The sequence below is a fragment of the Pteropus medius genome, unplaced genomic scaffold, assembly GCF_902729225.1.
Source record: "Pteropus medius unplaced genomic scaffold, Ma_sr-lr_union100, whole genome shotgun sequence".
Lineage (NCBI taxonomy): Eukaryota > Metazoa > Chordata > Mammalia > Chiroptera > Pteropodidae > Pteropus > Pteropus medius.
In genome coordinates, this window is record NW_024349800.1 from 57,041,522 (window position 1) to 57,058,112 (window position 16,591).

General features: G+C 39.0%; 1 protein-coding gene across 4 annotated transcripts in view; it reads left to right on the forward strand.

Moving 5' to 3' along the window:
• Positions 1–16,591, forward strand: part of CYRIA (CYFIP related Rac1 interactor A) — a 91,688-nt gene that overhangs the window by 63,441 nt on the left and 11,656 nt on the right. For all 4 annotated transcript variants that reach the window (XM_039887809.1, XM_039887808.1, XM_039887811.1 and 1 more), the window contains one exon: positions 4,548–4,627. In XM_039887809.1, the coding sequence (XP_039743743.1) occupies positions 4,558–4,627 (70 nt within the window). In that variant the 5' untranslated portion in view covers positions 4,548–4,557. The remainder of the gene's footprint in view (positions 1–4,547; positions 4,628–16,591) is intronic.

The window sequence follows — 16,591 nt, forward strand, 5'->3', positions numbered from 1 at the left end:
CAACTGGAAATGTCAGCGGAGAACCCCTTTCTTTAAGGGAGTAGTTGTTTTCCACCGAGCAGCCTTAGAGCCAGCTCCCCTGGAAGTGGTTTTGAGTTCAGAGCCAAGAAAGTAGTCATAGAAAATACCATGTGTACTCCCCAAATTGTCACCCCTGGGGGATGAACGCCTCCCTTGGCAGGGACGTGTGGGCAGTCTTTACAGCCCTCCTACGGGGACTAGAGAAACGCCCTTCTTCTAGACTACTTAGAAAAAAACGTGAAAGGACCCATTTCAAAATGAGATTGCAGTAAACGAACCTTGAGGCGTAAGCCTTCTGTTTTGGGAAGATGCGATGTGTCACCCAACTTGAGTCTTTTGTTTCCTTCTCGCTCTTAATCCCCCCAGCTGGAGGGCTTCTCTCGGCCAGTCCGGATTCCCAGAGTCCTTCACGCCTGGGTGGCAGTCCGTTTCTTCTGTTAGCCACTTTTCTGAAAGAGCCCACTCCGCATGGTTTTCTCTCCTCTCTGAATGCCTAAAGAAGGATGTCCCTCCCTATCCACGCCATCAAGCAGTACTAGTGCGGAGCAGGCCACTTTAGAATCTAACGGGAACAGCAGACTCTCTCCCCAGAAAAATGAGCATGTGCATCTAATAATTCAATGTCTGGCATGCACTTTCCATAGGCCACAGTCTCTTGAAGTCCCCAAAGAGGGACCTTCCAGGGGCCTGGAGTCCCGGGTCTCCTGTGTGGAAAAGAGCATCCACTTTGTGTTCTCAGACTCTCAAAGTCAAACTTGACTCTCTCTCTCTCTTTATTCTTAATCTTCAGAAAGACACTTAACCATCGGAACCTCTTTTTCTTCCAATAAACGTGAAGATAATTATAGCTGCCTGACAGGGAGCCTTTGCAGGGCCCATCCCTTCACACGTCCTTATCCAACTGGCAAATCCTTTCCTACATCTTCGTTTGGGAACCAAGAGTTTGTACTCTCCCTGGCTGTGTCCCTACCAGACCCTCCCCGCAGGAGCAAATTCAGATGCCACAATTCTCCCATGCACCTCTGTAGCTGCGTCACGTGCCAGGGAAGTGTCACTTGACGGTGCTCTGGACACTCCAAGGGCAGCGTGTATGTTGGGGGCAGGGGGTATAGTAAGCTTAAACGTCACAGCCTAAAAGTAAGCCTAAAGCAGACAACCTACTAGGCTTAAATAATAAGCATGCTCTACACATTATTGCTCGACCTCCTTTGTGTAAGTCTCCTCTTCCCCAGAGACTTCTCTTTTCCTCAACCGTCTCTGAGGTAAAGAAAAGGTTTTCCTTTTCTTTACTTTTTAATCACAAAAAGCTGTACTTCTTCAGTGTCACCCATTTGTTTTATTTTCTGAACACCAAATCGTGAAAGAGGCCCTTTCTTCTCCTTCGCTTTGGCTGTCGGAAGCTCAGGTCCCCGTTGATGAGCTGTCCTCAGCAGACGTGAAGGCTTTAGGCCTGGGTGACGTGTGATGCGCATCCTACTTCATCTGCCTTCATCTTCCTTTTATTCTTCCCTTGCTCTCATTTTCATTATATATGTATTTGCATTCTCTAATAGTGCACAATAACTTAAGTTCTTTTATAGAATAAGATAAAATATTTAAAAAAATCGTCATCAATTATCTCGCTAGTAACGTACCGCATAGCAATGTATTTTGCAAGCCCTGAGGAGCTGTTTGAAAAGACTGGAGAGTCTCTGTCATGACGAAAGTGATTGGGGCTGTGGTGGAGGCCTCACGGGTGGGAGGCCTTTCCAAGTGGAGTCCTGGGTCCAGTTAAAACCACCAAATTCTCTAGTGGGTGACCGATCTGTGTGATGTGAACTTACGTTGCAGACCTTAAACCAGAATGTGCTTGCATGAATTCTTGCCAGCCTTGGAAGGCAGCAGGATGCATCAACTTTTGCTATAAAGGAGATGAAATATTTCTGTACTTATTCAAGGAGCTTGTGTAGAAATGCCTGTTTTCTAGATTCCATAAGACTAGACTTGACCCCTAATGCTACGTAATGTCCCACAGTCATTGTTCGGGGCAGTTTCTATTTGGGATGTGAAGTATCTAGAATACTGAGAGTTCTTTCATTGACCTTGGTTGATGTTAGAATCATGTTCCGAAATATTTGACCATATCAGCCGACCAGCTTAAATAACCTTCGAACAGAAAGAATTCTGCGGCCAGCTAATATTTGGATGTATTTCCATGAGCATTCCTTTTAGTCTGTTACTAATTTTAAAGGCTTGACATATTTCCCACCTAAGTATTCTGACAGTAAAATCATGCACAAGACAGAGTTTTAGGAGAAAGCTAAATGTACTCGGGTTTCTATGACACATTAATAGCGCAAAACTAGGGAAATTAAGAATATTTAGCTTCCATTAAGGCATTTTATCTAAAAATCGGGGCTTCTACTAAACAGGGGAATCGTCCTCCTACACGAAGTGCCTCCGGGTCTGAATGGGAATTATTCATTTAGTCAGAAACAGAGGCTTTCCCGCAGATCCAGGACGTTTGTGAAAGTTGCCCAGTGGCAGGGCTGGACTCTAGCAGTTCTGAATTTTAATTTGGCAGGACCTGCCCCATACAGGGCTTTGCCCAAAAGTATCTTCAAAGGAGATGAGCATAAAGGCAAAGGAGGAAAAGAAGAATGACAGAAGGAATAGGAAAGATTCTTTCAGAAGAGAGAAGCATGGCATTTGTTTCTCACTGTGTGTGTGTGTGTGTGTGTGTGTGTGTGTGCGCGCCCAAATATTTATATACTTCGGAATGGGACAGATTCTAAGAAGTATCCAGTTCAGCCTTCTGCCCAACATATAACTCATTTTTACAATTTTTTAAGGGCTGATACAGCATATTTCTCCTTAAACACCGCTAGTGACAGGAAGTTCACTATTTCACAATCGACCTATTTCACAAGGTAAATAATTCAATATTCAGACAACTCTAATGGTTAGCAATGTTTTCATGACATTGAATGAAGATCTTCCTCATTATTTCTTCACCAGGCCTCGTTCTCTTCCCCAGAGTTGCATACAACCTCTCTAATTTACCTTTCATAGCAGGATCTTATGTAATTATTTGAAGGCTCTTGCCATAATGGTGGTGGTAGTGGTATTTATCATGATCATCATCATTAACAGTAATAGCACATAACATTTCTTGAGCACTTTCTATAAGGGCCGTGCTAAGCATTTTATATTGTTGTCTCATTAATCTTCACGACTTGACGCAATAGCTCCATTTCAAAAGTCATTTTACAGATGGGAACACTGAGGCTTAGAGACTAAACTAGCTTGCCCTGGATGTCAGAGCTAGCAGCAAACAGAGCTAGGACTGAAAACAGGCCTCCCTAAGTGGTCTGTTTTCTAGCTTCACATCAGTGAATTACACCACAGATGACATCAGCAAGCGTATGAGTGTTTTCTCAGAGGACTGTGGAGCCTGCATGACCTTGTGCACCCACGGGAGCTGCTCGTTATGTATTTTCATGCACAAAGTCATCTTTTTAGTGTGTTCTCTCACCGCATCTTTCTTAGAGTGGCATATTCTTTAAAAACTCCTGTATCAGCATAAACACTGTTGGAAGCCGCGTGCATAGAAAATCTCAAGCTTAGAGTTTCCCTTTGACCGGTCTGGTGATTCTTCAGGTGGATCCTTCTCAAGCTGAGGTGTCTGAGTCATGGGTTAGAAGAATCCCTTCCAAGAACAGGGAACCCAGCATTCGGTTGCAGCCCCATGGACATGGCGCTGAATGAATGGACAGGCAGCCTCCTGAAGAATATAGCTTAATGTCTGAGAGCGGAAAGCAATAGAAATTCTGCTGTTTACTTAAATAATAACTACACATGCTCTATTTTTTTTTTTTAGGTTGAGATTGCAGAAAATGTAACAAATTTGTATTTCTCTGTGGATCTGATTTATTCTTGCAAATGCCTTAGGCAGCAATTTCATTGAGAATGACTTCTTTGAATATTATACCTTCTTTTCATTTTTATACTTTGCGAAATATCCAGTCTCATTACCATTGAAATGTCAAATTATGAGAGCCTCTGCTTGCCTGGGAGTTATACTCTACAGACTAAAAGAGGCCCCTGGGGTTGTAAATCTGTGTTTTCTAAACTCTTTTTCTCAGGAACTTTTGAGAAACTTAACTTACTTGACAGATTTTTTTAAATAATACTCTCTCTGTTCTTGTATATTGACATGGTATGTTCCCACATCAATGAAACAGAAAGAAAACAAAACTCAAATATTAACCATAAAGATTGAGAGACTTGATGAAAGGGGAAAGGAAGCACGTTGTAGAATATATCTAAACTCTGCCTCTGCGCTACCTAAAATACCTGATTCTTTTCATGGAAACAGTTGCTAAGCTATAACTCATCTTCTGGGATGAAGATGCATTGTCTAGGGTCCTCATATGTAGCAATGGGTGTCCAGTGGTTTTTATGCAAGTTAGTCAAATATGTTGAACCTTTTAGATGTTTATTTTTCATACTGCTGATAATATTCGATTTTGTGTTTTCTCTCCTAGGGTTGCTGGCATGGGGAACCTGCTCAAAGTTCTTACCAGGGAAATTGAAAACTATCCACATTTTTTCCTGGATTTTGAAAGTAAGTTCCAAAAATTAAAAGAGAGTGATGAAAACTTTTCACTTTCTTTATAGCTTGCTGATAGGAAATTATAACATAAAAAATCTTATATGATACTTAAACATTCAAATGTCACTGTGATCTCTTTCTGAGTCTTCAAAAACCGTTTTCGGTCTTTACCTTTTTATTTAAAAAAAAAGCTCAGTAGAACATCTTTTTAAATATGTCTGTGGTTTCCTTTAATTTTAGAAGTGATCAATTTTTGTAGCATAAGTCATCATTATATATTTTTCCAAATAATTTTCATGACTTTCTATGTCATAGTCTAAAGAAAAATAGTATACACAGTGATTTCCATAGATTAATATTAAACAAATTATCGCTAGACATGAAAGAAAAAGTGATCAGTACCAGAGATAAGGCTTACAGATGATTTATTTTTGAGTCATCTCTAACTGTTCTTTATATATTATTTGATAATACAAAACTATTTCAGGATTTTGAGATACACTCCTTTTATCTAAAAGCTTATATTTCGTTTATCGAAAACTTTAAATATTTTTCTAGGATAAAATGTCTTATGAATCATGGCTAAATAAATACAGAGATTCTTATCTTGTTTATTTTCTTTATTGGATATATTTACAAATGAGTAACAGTCATGTTTAACAGACTCAACTCATGTTTCTACCTTTACTCCTATGTTCCTCTTTTTTTTTTTAAATTACAATTCTTTAATAGTGGGCACAGTTAAATGTCATTTTTCCCAGTATTCACATCTGTTGCAAACTTTAATCTGCTTTAAACTTTATTTTTTAAAGTTTTGTATCTATATTAAAAATAAGTTGGAATGCCTTACATATAGATTAAACTTCCTAACAGAGATGTATCTTTCCAGAACCATTGGTGGATCTAAAATAGCTACTTGAAAAGAAAAATTGACCCCAAAGCTCATGTGTTCTGGAAAAAAAAAAAAATTTAATCTAGATTATATTCAATGAAAAATACTTCTCTTCTGATTTAATTCGTTTTGCTGCTGTTGTGTTGTTCTCGTTTGGTTGGTTTGGGCTGAATTTGTAAAGAACCCATCTAGAAGCTCAAAACCAGACTGATTTGTACTTCAAAAGGGATGGGCTTCTTTACTGGTGTAACTTTTGCTACTCCTCTACAATATATGTATCTTCATTGTTATTAAAATTTACTTATTTATTTTAATTAATTTATATATTTATGAATCGCTTTAAGAATTTTTACAAAATAAATTACCTATGATCCCACCATCCCGATTTTACTATTTGCATTTTCAGTTGGTTCTTTCCACTTCTTGTCACATCCATTTTACACTGTAGCATCCGGCACGTACAAAGGCCAAAATAGTGATAAAATACTCTGTTCACTCAAAATTACAGGAGCATATAAACACCTACGGGGATGACATGCCTTTCTTTTTGGAAGCTCTAAATTTCGCACATAGTTCTGAAGTTATGCCTACAGCCATTATTTTATTCCTGACTAGGGAGGGACATCTTAGTCATCTACAAAATAAAACATCTCATGGGGAAAAATTTGTTTTGTTTTTTTTTTTTTTTTTTTTTGATTCTGCAAATCCTATTTCCTAGGGTGGTTTTCAAGAAAAAAAAATGATAATGGATTGGAAGGATAGAGAAGGAAGGTTGTGGTCATGATTTTTCCTCGAGTCTGTAGATTTCAGCTCAAAACCATAATAGTATATCACGTATGTTTATGAGCATCTCTGTAAGCCAGGCAACAGTAGGGAGACGGAGCCAAACAAGAACAGTCATAATGAAGTCACAGGCTTGGGAGGAGCACAATCCAGACACAGTTCAATACGAGATAAAATAAGGGGCATAAGAGATGCAGAGTGTGGCCTGGGAATAAAGAGGGAGAAAGAGCATACATCTGGTTTCAGGAAATGGTGGATCATAAAAGGTATCGGAGAAGTCTTCTAGCAAAAGGTGGCATTTGGAATGAGTTTAAAAAATGAATGGTTTTTTTTTTTCTATAGGTGAAGATGGGGAGGGGAGTTTTCCAAAAGATAGAAGTGCAGATAGAAGTAGGAAAGGCATGTTTGAAGAATGACAAGAGGCCCAATTTAGACAGAGGCCCAAAAGCTTATTGACTGAAGTAGAAGGCTGGCTTGAATTAGACCATGGAAAGTAGAAAAGCTCAGGACTGGACGTCCGTAACCAGGGGTCATCTCCAAAGAGCAGAGCTAAAATCACTGAGGGAATTCTAGGGGGCAGACAAGAGCTGAGCAGAAGGGAACTTCATGTGTGTTTATGCTTAAAGGGAGGTTGATTAGTTAGAGCATCCAGGACAGAGGCTAAGGAAGGAAGGAGGATGTCTCACTAAACTGAGATTCTTGATGGCAGAGCCTAGGCCCCACTCAGTTTTGTGACCCAGAATTTAACTGGTGTTCAACGTGGAGCACTGATCACTGAATGAGACTTAGTAACAGATGCTGGCTATGTGAAGGAACAGACAGAACAGGCTAGATCCAGACAGCCAGGAGAGCACAGACGTCCATGAAGAAGGGAGTGTAAGTGGACTCAAAAGCTGCAGATTGGTCAAGGATAGGCTTGAAAAGGGGATGACAAACTGGGAAGTGAGCTGCCCAGCTACTGGTAGCCATTGGGAGGACAGATTTCAGATTTATTGCTTTGAGTACAGAGGCTGGATTGCAAAGAGTTAAGGAGTAAGCAGTGGAGGGAGGGAGGCCGAACAGCATACAGCAACAGCTTAAATGAATTTGGCACCTCTGCTTTGAGTGTTGAATATTCTTTTTGAAGTCAGTGATGGAATATAATTAAACTGGGTCAAATAGATATAATTAAGCTGGGTCAAAATATAATACAAAATTAGACACATCTGCCCTCAGGTTTTCTGGTTGTGTAAGTCTCACTTAAATTCTTGTTTGACCTTTGCAGTGAGGTCTCTACTTGATGCTCACATTTCTGCAGAACCGCTTAACATCTTTTTCATTGTTGTTTTCTCATCCTACTACTTTTTTCTTTTTCTCTCTCTACTTCCTTGTCATGTCTGTTTCCTCTTTGAAGTCTGAGAGACAGAGGGGGAATAAAATGCAACCTAATCTTTCATGAGTGATGGTTTTGGGGATGGTGTACTTGAAGATCTGTGCCCGAAAGTCTGCTGATGATTACTGAGTTGAATCCACAGTTATGGCACCCAAAGTGGGCAGCAGGCATTAGCTTTCCAGTGAAATAGTCCCGGTGATTCCTAGACTGAAATGATCACTATACACATCTGGTGAACCTCATTTCTCTATAGTTGTCTGACCCTTGTCCCAAAATTCTGATTCAGTGGTCTAGTCCCAAGAATCTGCTTTTGCCTCTATTCCCTGAGTGCTTCTAAAAACCTGAATTTGGAAACTGCATTTAACTCATGCATCTAAGTGATGCGTTAGCCCACCCTCCTGTTTGGGACAGGGGAGCTAGCCAAGCATCCTTCGTGTACCAAGATCGGGAGCTGAGGTCTCAAGAATTGGTCACAGAGGGCCCCTTTTGGTTTTTGTGTCCCCATTTCCCCTTGCCGAGCAGGAAGTGGAGAACTAACTGTAAATCGGAGCTACAACTCTAGAGCGACACCCTCCCTCATTCCTTCACACAGTGTCTGTGTACCTTGGAGTGGAAGCTCTCTAAGATAGGGAGATGTTCAAGTAGATTAAAATCTACATGTCATTACATGTATCAGTAGTTCTTTCTCTTATGTTGTCATTGTTGAGTGCTCTTCCATTATATCATAGTTTGTGTATTCATTCTCCTGTTGACAAACACCTGGGCTATTTCCAGCTTTTTGGCTATTATGTATAAACCCTCTATGAACATTATTGTAGAATCTTTGTGGGCATCATTTCTCTTGGGTTAATATCCAGTAGTGGAATTGCTGGTTCAGTTATTGCAACTTTAAGAAACTGTCAGATAGTTTTCCAAATAGGATGTACTATTTTCCATGCCTATCAGCAAGATAGAGATTCAGGTGTTCCACCTCTTTTTCAGCATCTAGCATTGCTGTCGACCTTTTTCTTTTTAGCTATTCTAGTGCTTATGGGATGGTATCTCATTGTGGTTTTAATTTGCATTTCCGTGGTAACCGATAATGTTAAACATAAAACACTTTTCATGTGCTTATTGGTTATTTGTTTATCATTTCTAGGAACTGTTGTCTACTCAAGTCTTTTATTCATTTTTCATTATGTTCTTTTTCTTTGTATTATTAAGTTGTAAGAATTCCTTACCGTCTTCTGTATACCTGTCTTCTGTAAGACATTTTCACTTGGTTAGTAGCTTGCATGTTTATTTTTTTAATGATGTCTTTTCTTGCACAGAAATTTTAACTTTCGATAAAGTACAATTTATCATTTTTTTCTTTTATACTGAGTACACACTATATCCACTTTAAGAAATTTTGGCTAACCCCAAGGTCATAAAGATATTCTACTATGTTTCCTTCTGGAAGTTTTAGAATTTTAAGCTTTACGTTTAGGCCAATAACTGATCATGAACTAATTTTTGAATATGTTATGAGGGAAGTGTTGGATTTGTTTATTTTTTTGTGTGACAAAAAAATTGTTTTAGCTCAGGTAGATTGCTTTAATGCCTTTATCAGAAATTACTTAACTGCAATGTATATGGAGCTACCTCTGGTCCTTCTATTCTCTCCCATGGCTTTATTGATCGTTTTCACCAATTAATGCCAAAATATAACAAGTGATAAATTTTAAAATTGGAAAGAATAAGTCCTTCAACTTCAGTGCTCTTTTTTAAGATTGATTTGACTATTCCAGCTCCCTTACTTTTCTAAATAAATTTCATAATTAGCTTTCAATTTCTACAAAAAAAAATCTTGCTGGGATGTTGATTATAATTACATTTAATGTATCGATCAACTTAGAGACAATTAGCATCTAAATAATATTGATTCTTCGTATCTATGGATGTGGTATATCTTTCCATTTGTTTACATATTCTTTAATTTCACTCAGCAAAATTTTATTGTTTTTAGAGGTCTTGTATATATTTCGTTAAATATAACCCTAAGCAGTTTCTAATTTGACTATAACAGCTTTTTTATGCTTAGCATTTGCACGGTATATGTTTTCCCATCCTATCTGTACTTTTATCTTTACAGTGTGTTCTTATAAACAACACAGTTAGCCCTAGCTTTTCATCCAAGCTGATAATATCTACTTTTTAATTGGAGTGTTTGGTCCATTTGCATTTGATTATTGTATGTACATTTAATTAATGTTTTTATTTGAGTCTATCTTGGTGTTGATTTGCATTTGTTATATTTGCTCTTTGTTTCTCTCAATGATTTTCTGCCTTTTGATGAAATCAAATAATGTGTTGGTATTCTCTTGTGTCTTTTCTGTTGACTTTTTAGTTATGCCTCTTAGTGCTTATTTTAGATATTTTAATATGCATCTTTAATTTGTTATAATTTATCTTCGAGATATATTCCCGACTTCACGAAAAATTTAAAACTCTTGTCACAGTATACTTTCAATCACCACTCTTCCACCCTTTGTATGTTTGTTATGTTTTGCTTCTACATATGCTATAAACTCCTCATTGCAATATTTTTTTCTTTAATTTGTAACCTTTTAGGTGTATGTACATGTGTGTGTACTTTTAATAAGTCTTATATTTACTCATTCTGGTGTTCTCCATTCCTTCTTACATAACTAGGTCTCTGTGGTATCATTTCACTGCAGCTTAAAGAACTTCCCTGAAGAGAGGATTTGGATGGCATCTTATGCTTTATCATTATATGTCTTATCTGGTGTCCAGCACAAGGATGGGCATGAAGAATGGGATTAGGAACTTTGATTTTTTGATCGATGCTAATTCAGTAACTATCTGCAGAGCATCTCCTGCATCGTAGCATCAAGCAGGAATAGCAAGGGTGGAGGTGAATAGCAGGGAGGTATGGAGGATGACATAGGGCATATAAATATAGAAACATCAGAAGAACATGACTCTACTTCAAAAAATACACAGTTTATTTGGGAGATAAGATGCAAGTACATTGAAGAGATAACAGTGTAGACAGTAGAGGAGTTTGTATTAGAACAGAGAGCGAATGATAGGCTAGCCAGAAGACGTATAAGCTTTAGCCTGGGCTGAAGACACATTTCGTAGAAGGTAGTGACTGAGAAATGATTTTCTCCTAAGCCAAACAGACCTTTATGAGCATAATAGGAATGCCAAGAACAATAACGGTATGGAGGGAGCCGGTGTTATGAAGCCTCTAAACCACTGGACTCTCAGAAAGGCTCTGACTATTTTGACCTGTTAGGCCTATGGTCTCCTACTCTTTTAAACAAATCATGTCAGATTAGCTGATCCGCTGGGGTTTTCTTTTCTTATTTATTTATTTAATTTTTGGGTTGACACAGACCACTTCTTGCCACTACTGATCTCTTCTTTCATCTGTTCCTCTCTGGTACCTTCACATCTGCTAAGGTTGCTGAGAGGACACCAGATAAACTTGGGAGAGGAGAGAGGGAAAATGAAAGACATCCTCTGCTTACTTTACAAATGAAAACAAACAAACAAACAAAAGCCCAACAGAGGAGAACAGACCTGGGAAGCAATTTATGAATTCCAACGCAGGGACTCATTCACAGCAATTCCTTACATTTCTAGTTCTTTTGCTTTTTAAGTGCTTTTCATCTGTGTTAACATCTTCATTGCGACTCTACAGGTCGTCGTCCCTACAGGACCATACAGAGAGAAGATAAGGCACTTGTTAGCTTCCCTCCCACTACCAAGAATTAATGAAGCCCAGAGAGATTGATTGGTTTGCTTTGGGGTCTAATAGTCAGTGAGTGGCTAAACTGGCAACAGGACCTGGGTCTCAAGAACCTCTGTCTTTGGAGTTCCCCGTTCCCCCTGTGACATCACAGGGATCCCACTGCATGGGAATGAAATAAACAAGCCTTCAAAGCACCTCAACCCTTGCTGTGCTTTGCAATCCCTCACTGATTGTTCCATGGAAAAGGGCTCTGGTGCGGGATGACTGATGTTCCTGTACAAATAAATATGTCATCTCAGTCACACTTATATTTTCCGATGGACCTTTGCAATTTTATGTCGTTTCTGTTAGCAGTTAGTATCATGCTATAAATCATTGCCATTTTGCATCCCCACATGTTAATAATAGATGGTTATTTATGTTTCTTAGTTTATCCTGAAAGGAAGAGAGGTGGCGCGAGGAAGCGGTTGGGAAGAAGAGCTATAGATTTAATTTATGGCTTTGGCAAATCCTTTTTGCTGGACCTTTCTTGGTGTTTATGCAACAGCTGGTGTGGTGAGGAGATAGCGATATATCCTATTGATGAAATGCCAGGGCTTACTTCAAAGCCAGAGACGTCTCCAAATAAATTGTGTCTTCTCCTTACATTATCTTCGGTTAATTTGTTTGATTCTCTGTCAGATTTTCCATACGGTCCCACATAGGTTGTTAGGAGAAGGTATGTATATGTTCCTGCTGCTTGTAAAGACAGAGTGCATCCTTGGCTGATTTACAAAGATAAGAACCCTTTGATGTGACAGCCCTGCTCTGGTTTGAGCCCTGCTGTCACGCCCTGGGGTATGTTCATGGAAGATGTTCATTCCTGACAAACAAAACACATAGCCACCTTCCTCTTCATCCCCACGGTGGAATGCCAAGCATTCTGCTTTCAGTAAATATCAGAGTCCTCTATAGCAAAATCTCCACCTGACCCCGGTGACACCAAAATGCTGACAGTTACTATCCACTATCACTAACGAATTGAGCCAAAGGAGGATAAATAGATCTCTTGCAAAGAAAATGAATACTGTTTATCTCCCTTAATTGATGGGGGAATTTTTTTCACTAAAAATTTGAGGCACTTGGAATTCAGTGCGTTCTTGACAATGAATGCATGTATTCGAGGTCACAGTGCACGTGATACATGTTCACACTTTCCACAATAACAAGTACAGGACAGGGGTCTAAATCATTGCCCAGGGAATGGCCTGGATGGGTTCGTTTCAGGGCTCCCAGAAGTATTGGTTTCTGAAATTGCCTGTGTAAATCACAAGGATTTTAACAGCTTCATTGTTAGGCAGGAGCAGTGTGGCTTTATGTAACTGTTCTCCTCAAATTCTAAGGAAATCATTGGTGATGATTAGAAGTTTAGAATGTAATTCTTAGAAGAAACATCACCAAAGAATTCACAGGCTGCAACAGGAAGTAAACACCCATTTCCATCAGTAATTTTATTGGTGGGCATGTGTGTGTGTGCCTTTGACTTTGTGTTAAATCTTCGTGTTAAAATAGAAAATAAAACCCATAATTCAGAATTTCTGTCGACTCAGCAAATACTTTAGGAGGTTGCTGACAGGTTAAGCTTAGTAACCTTTCCAATTACTAATTCTTCAAGGTCTTTTTCAAAATGTCTCTCCTTGACATCTGAGACACAATACATTTTAAAAACATGGTTACCAAACAAATGTGAATATGAAGAATTTCAAAAGTATAAACTCTAAAGCCTCTCAAAGGAATATTTCAGAAAGCAAAATGATAATAGCCTTAGGATTGGTGGAGTAAACATAAGTGCAGTTTTTCACTCAACAAATATCCTATCAGTGTGTTAACCTCTCTGAGGGAACACTGAGGCCATAGATAAATGAAGGTAATTTAAAAACACACGTGTTAATGAAAGTGTGAATAGCCACTTTGTTGAAAAATACACATATCTTAATGATAACGGTGAGAGATATAACAGCCATTAGAGGAGAAGTGATAGAACATCTAGAATTAATAAAATCTTCATTTTCTTCACTGTTTCCCAACACCCACATTCTCTGTCACCTGGTCAGTTTCCTCAGGTATTCGTTGATTTGTGACATGTTTATTGAGTGTCTTCGATTGGTAAGGCGTATGGGGGCATCTAGGACAAGAATACAGACTCTGCCTTCAAAGATCGCAGAAGTCAAAGACAAGCAGGAAAATTATCACAAAACATAGTGTGAGAAGTGTATTTAAAGCATTCATTCCACCATTTAACAAATTGTTCTTGAGCATCTATGTGTCAGGCACTTGCTGGAGATATAATATCAAAACAAATAAGACCAGAGTCCTATGGTCCAATGGATCAGATTCTCATTCATTAGTCCTGACTGATCATTTAGTTAGAAGATAAAAATAGGATGCATATGGACTTCCACATGGATATGGGCCAATTTCAAGTGCCACTTGAGGGTTACACTGTCCTTTTCCCATTTTAAAGAAGAAACAGACGAACTAGAGCTTCTCCCAGTCAGCACTCTCTCTACCTTGAAAATTGATGCCACTTGAGACTTTAGTCTCCTGAGAATCTCACAGCTCCCTGGCCCAGAAAGCGAGGACCATGCTGCTGGCACCAAGAGCCCAATTATCAGCTGGAAGAAGAGGTGACTTCAGTTCCATGACAGGGGAAGGAGGGAAAAATAGAGCATGTAATAAGACTAACAAATTATGGAAGAAAATGAGCCAACTCATTTCTAAGTTACGATGAAAGGAGAAATGATGGATTGGATTTCTCCCACCTCGAGAAACATTTCAAATAGGACACTAGGATGTATGCCAAAAGAAACATTTTCCCAGGGAGGGAAGCGGGGCACTGAGGGTCCTATTTCACAGGTCATGCCAGCCGCCAGGAGAGTCACTGTATGTTGGAAGGTATTCACCACCCCCAACTCTGCTGCCTGTGGGAGAGAAGGGACAGCACACACTCCTCATGTTCCTTGTCCAACTCTTCGTGTTCTCATAAATGTCAATGTTGATTTGTATCAGAAAGTGTCACTTCACCTGGGATGGAGAGAGAAGCTCACTTATCTGTAGCCAGTACCACGTGTAGGCCACTCTATCGGAAACTCTCTTATTTTTTGAAGTACTAAAAAAAAGACCTCTATTTTTAAAAAGTCGACTTGGAAATCTTTCTCCTTTTGTGTTTAAGTCGTCATCAAAAGGATGGGATTTGGGGTTTTGTTTTTCCAGCACACTCTTCTTCCAGCTTTAATTCTGTTTTGTTTAAAACTTATCAAGTGGTGACTTGCTGAGACAGAGCCATGTGACAGCCAAGATTAGAAGGCTTCCTTTTCTGGCCTCTAAGTGACTTCTTCTTTTACACATTACTTTATAATTATATTCAAACAAACAGACTTACCCCACGGAATCTTGGTCACAGACTCTACTTTTTTTTCTCCTTTTCAAATATATATCTCTTTAGGAAATTGTCTTTGTTTAGCTTGTGATTTTTTCAATGCATCCATCAAAAGGGGAAAGGATTTGAGTTAATGGGCGTTTGATTTTCGTTTGTTTTCTAGGATCTTTACTTTGCATTTTTTGTCATATGTTCTCTTCCCTGACTTTCTTCTTATTTGAAAATTGCCAGCATTACCCAGAAATTTTATTCCACTGAAATTTCAGTTTCAGTCTTCCTAACTTGTGGGTTTTTAGGTTTCTTTTGAAGACACCCATACCTCTTTGAGAAAAGTTTGGAAAAGCAGGAAAAGATAAGATATAAAGTGGTTAATATTGTGAATAATATTGTACCTGAGAACACTTACCAAGTGCCTATGGGAGACCGTGGAAGGTCACAAAAGATAACAAAGCAGTATGTTTCTTTTGCCCTCTGTTCCCCAGACTGGATGCTATGCTCTGACCTGGCAGGTCTCTCTCCTCCAGGCCCAGCCTTGCTTTCAACAGCTGCCGAGCCTTTCTCATGTTCCTCATGGATGCGTTCCCTTCGCCTTCCATCCGACCAACTCAAGTCCCATCCCTTACATTAAGTAGATTCCACTCCTCCCAGCCCGCACTCATTATTTTCTTCTTTCAACCCTGGTGTGTATTTATTTTAGTCCCTCCTCATTCCCTAGTTGAAATTTATCTCGTTCCTAGAGCTATAATTTGCAAAATTTCTGGGTAATCTACAGGATCTCCGTTGTTTGTTCTTGTCTTTCTAAAGAGAATCACACCCTTCATTTCCCAAGGGATGTTACTACCAATTCTTAGGTCTAAGAAGGACCTGGTAAGTAAAATGGTCTAAAAATCCCCGTGGGCATCACTTCTCAAAGGTCTCGCCTTGGATTAGTGTGGTGCCCGCAAATGATTACAGAAGCAAGAGCAGCCACATCCGGCCTTCCAGTCGGGGTACTCCAATGCTCTGCCTTCCAAAGGCCCAGTCAGCTTGGTCAGTGCCTCGCTTAGTTATCACCTATCATATGAATTCTGCCTTTATGTCCCCAGAGTAACACTGCTCCCAGCGTTACTCAGAACTGAGATGTGAGCTGGAGAGTGTTAGACCAGGCATCACTCTATTCTGCCCTGTCACTGGTGAGGTCTACAGAGAGAATTTCATACCTTGAGACTTGGATTTTTGCAAATGGAATTTTAGGAGATGTGTCTATCCCTTGTCTTCATTACATTGCCTTTGTTTTAGGTGGAGATTAATTTTCTTACTAGCTCAGACAAATCATCTATTTTATAAGTATTATGAAATAAATCAAACCCAATATTTACCATGCTCAACTTCCACCCACCAGACCCCATGAAGTATACTTGAGAAAAAGAACATAAATTGGTTACAGAAATGTAATCAAGTGGGAATTCACTGAGGAGCTAAGGGGATGCTTCTGTGACTGTTAGAATATATTTTAATGTATGCAAGCTTAAATATGTCACCTGTTTTTGTGGGTGACATTCACAGTCAGCGCCAAAGACCAACAGTACAGGTGTCTTTATAATAAATTCTCTGCACTTGTTGAGTTCACATTCAATGAAAAATCTCAGTGTTTTCTGCATTGCACTCTAAAGGATAATTATCTAATCTTTTAAGCTTATTTTTTATATGGAAACATATAAGGAAGATGATTTTTTCATCTATCCTCAGACTCACAGATTTTCAATCCTAATAGAAAATATTCAATAGCT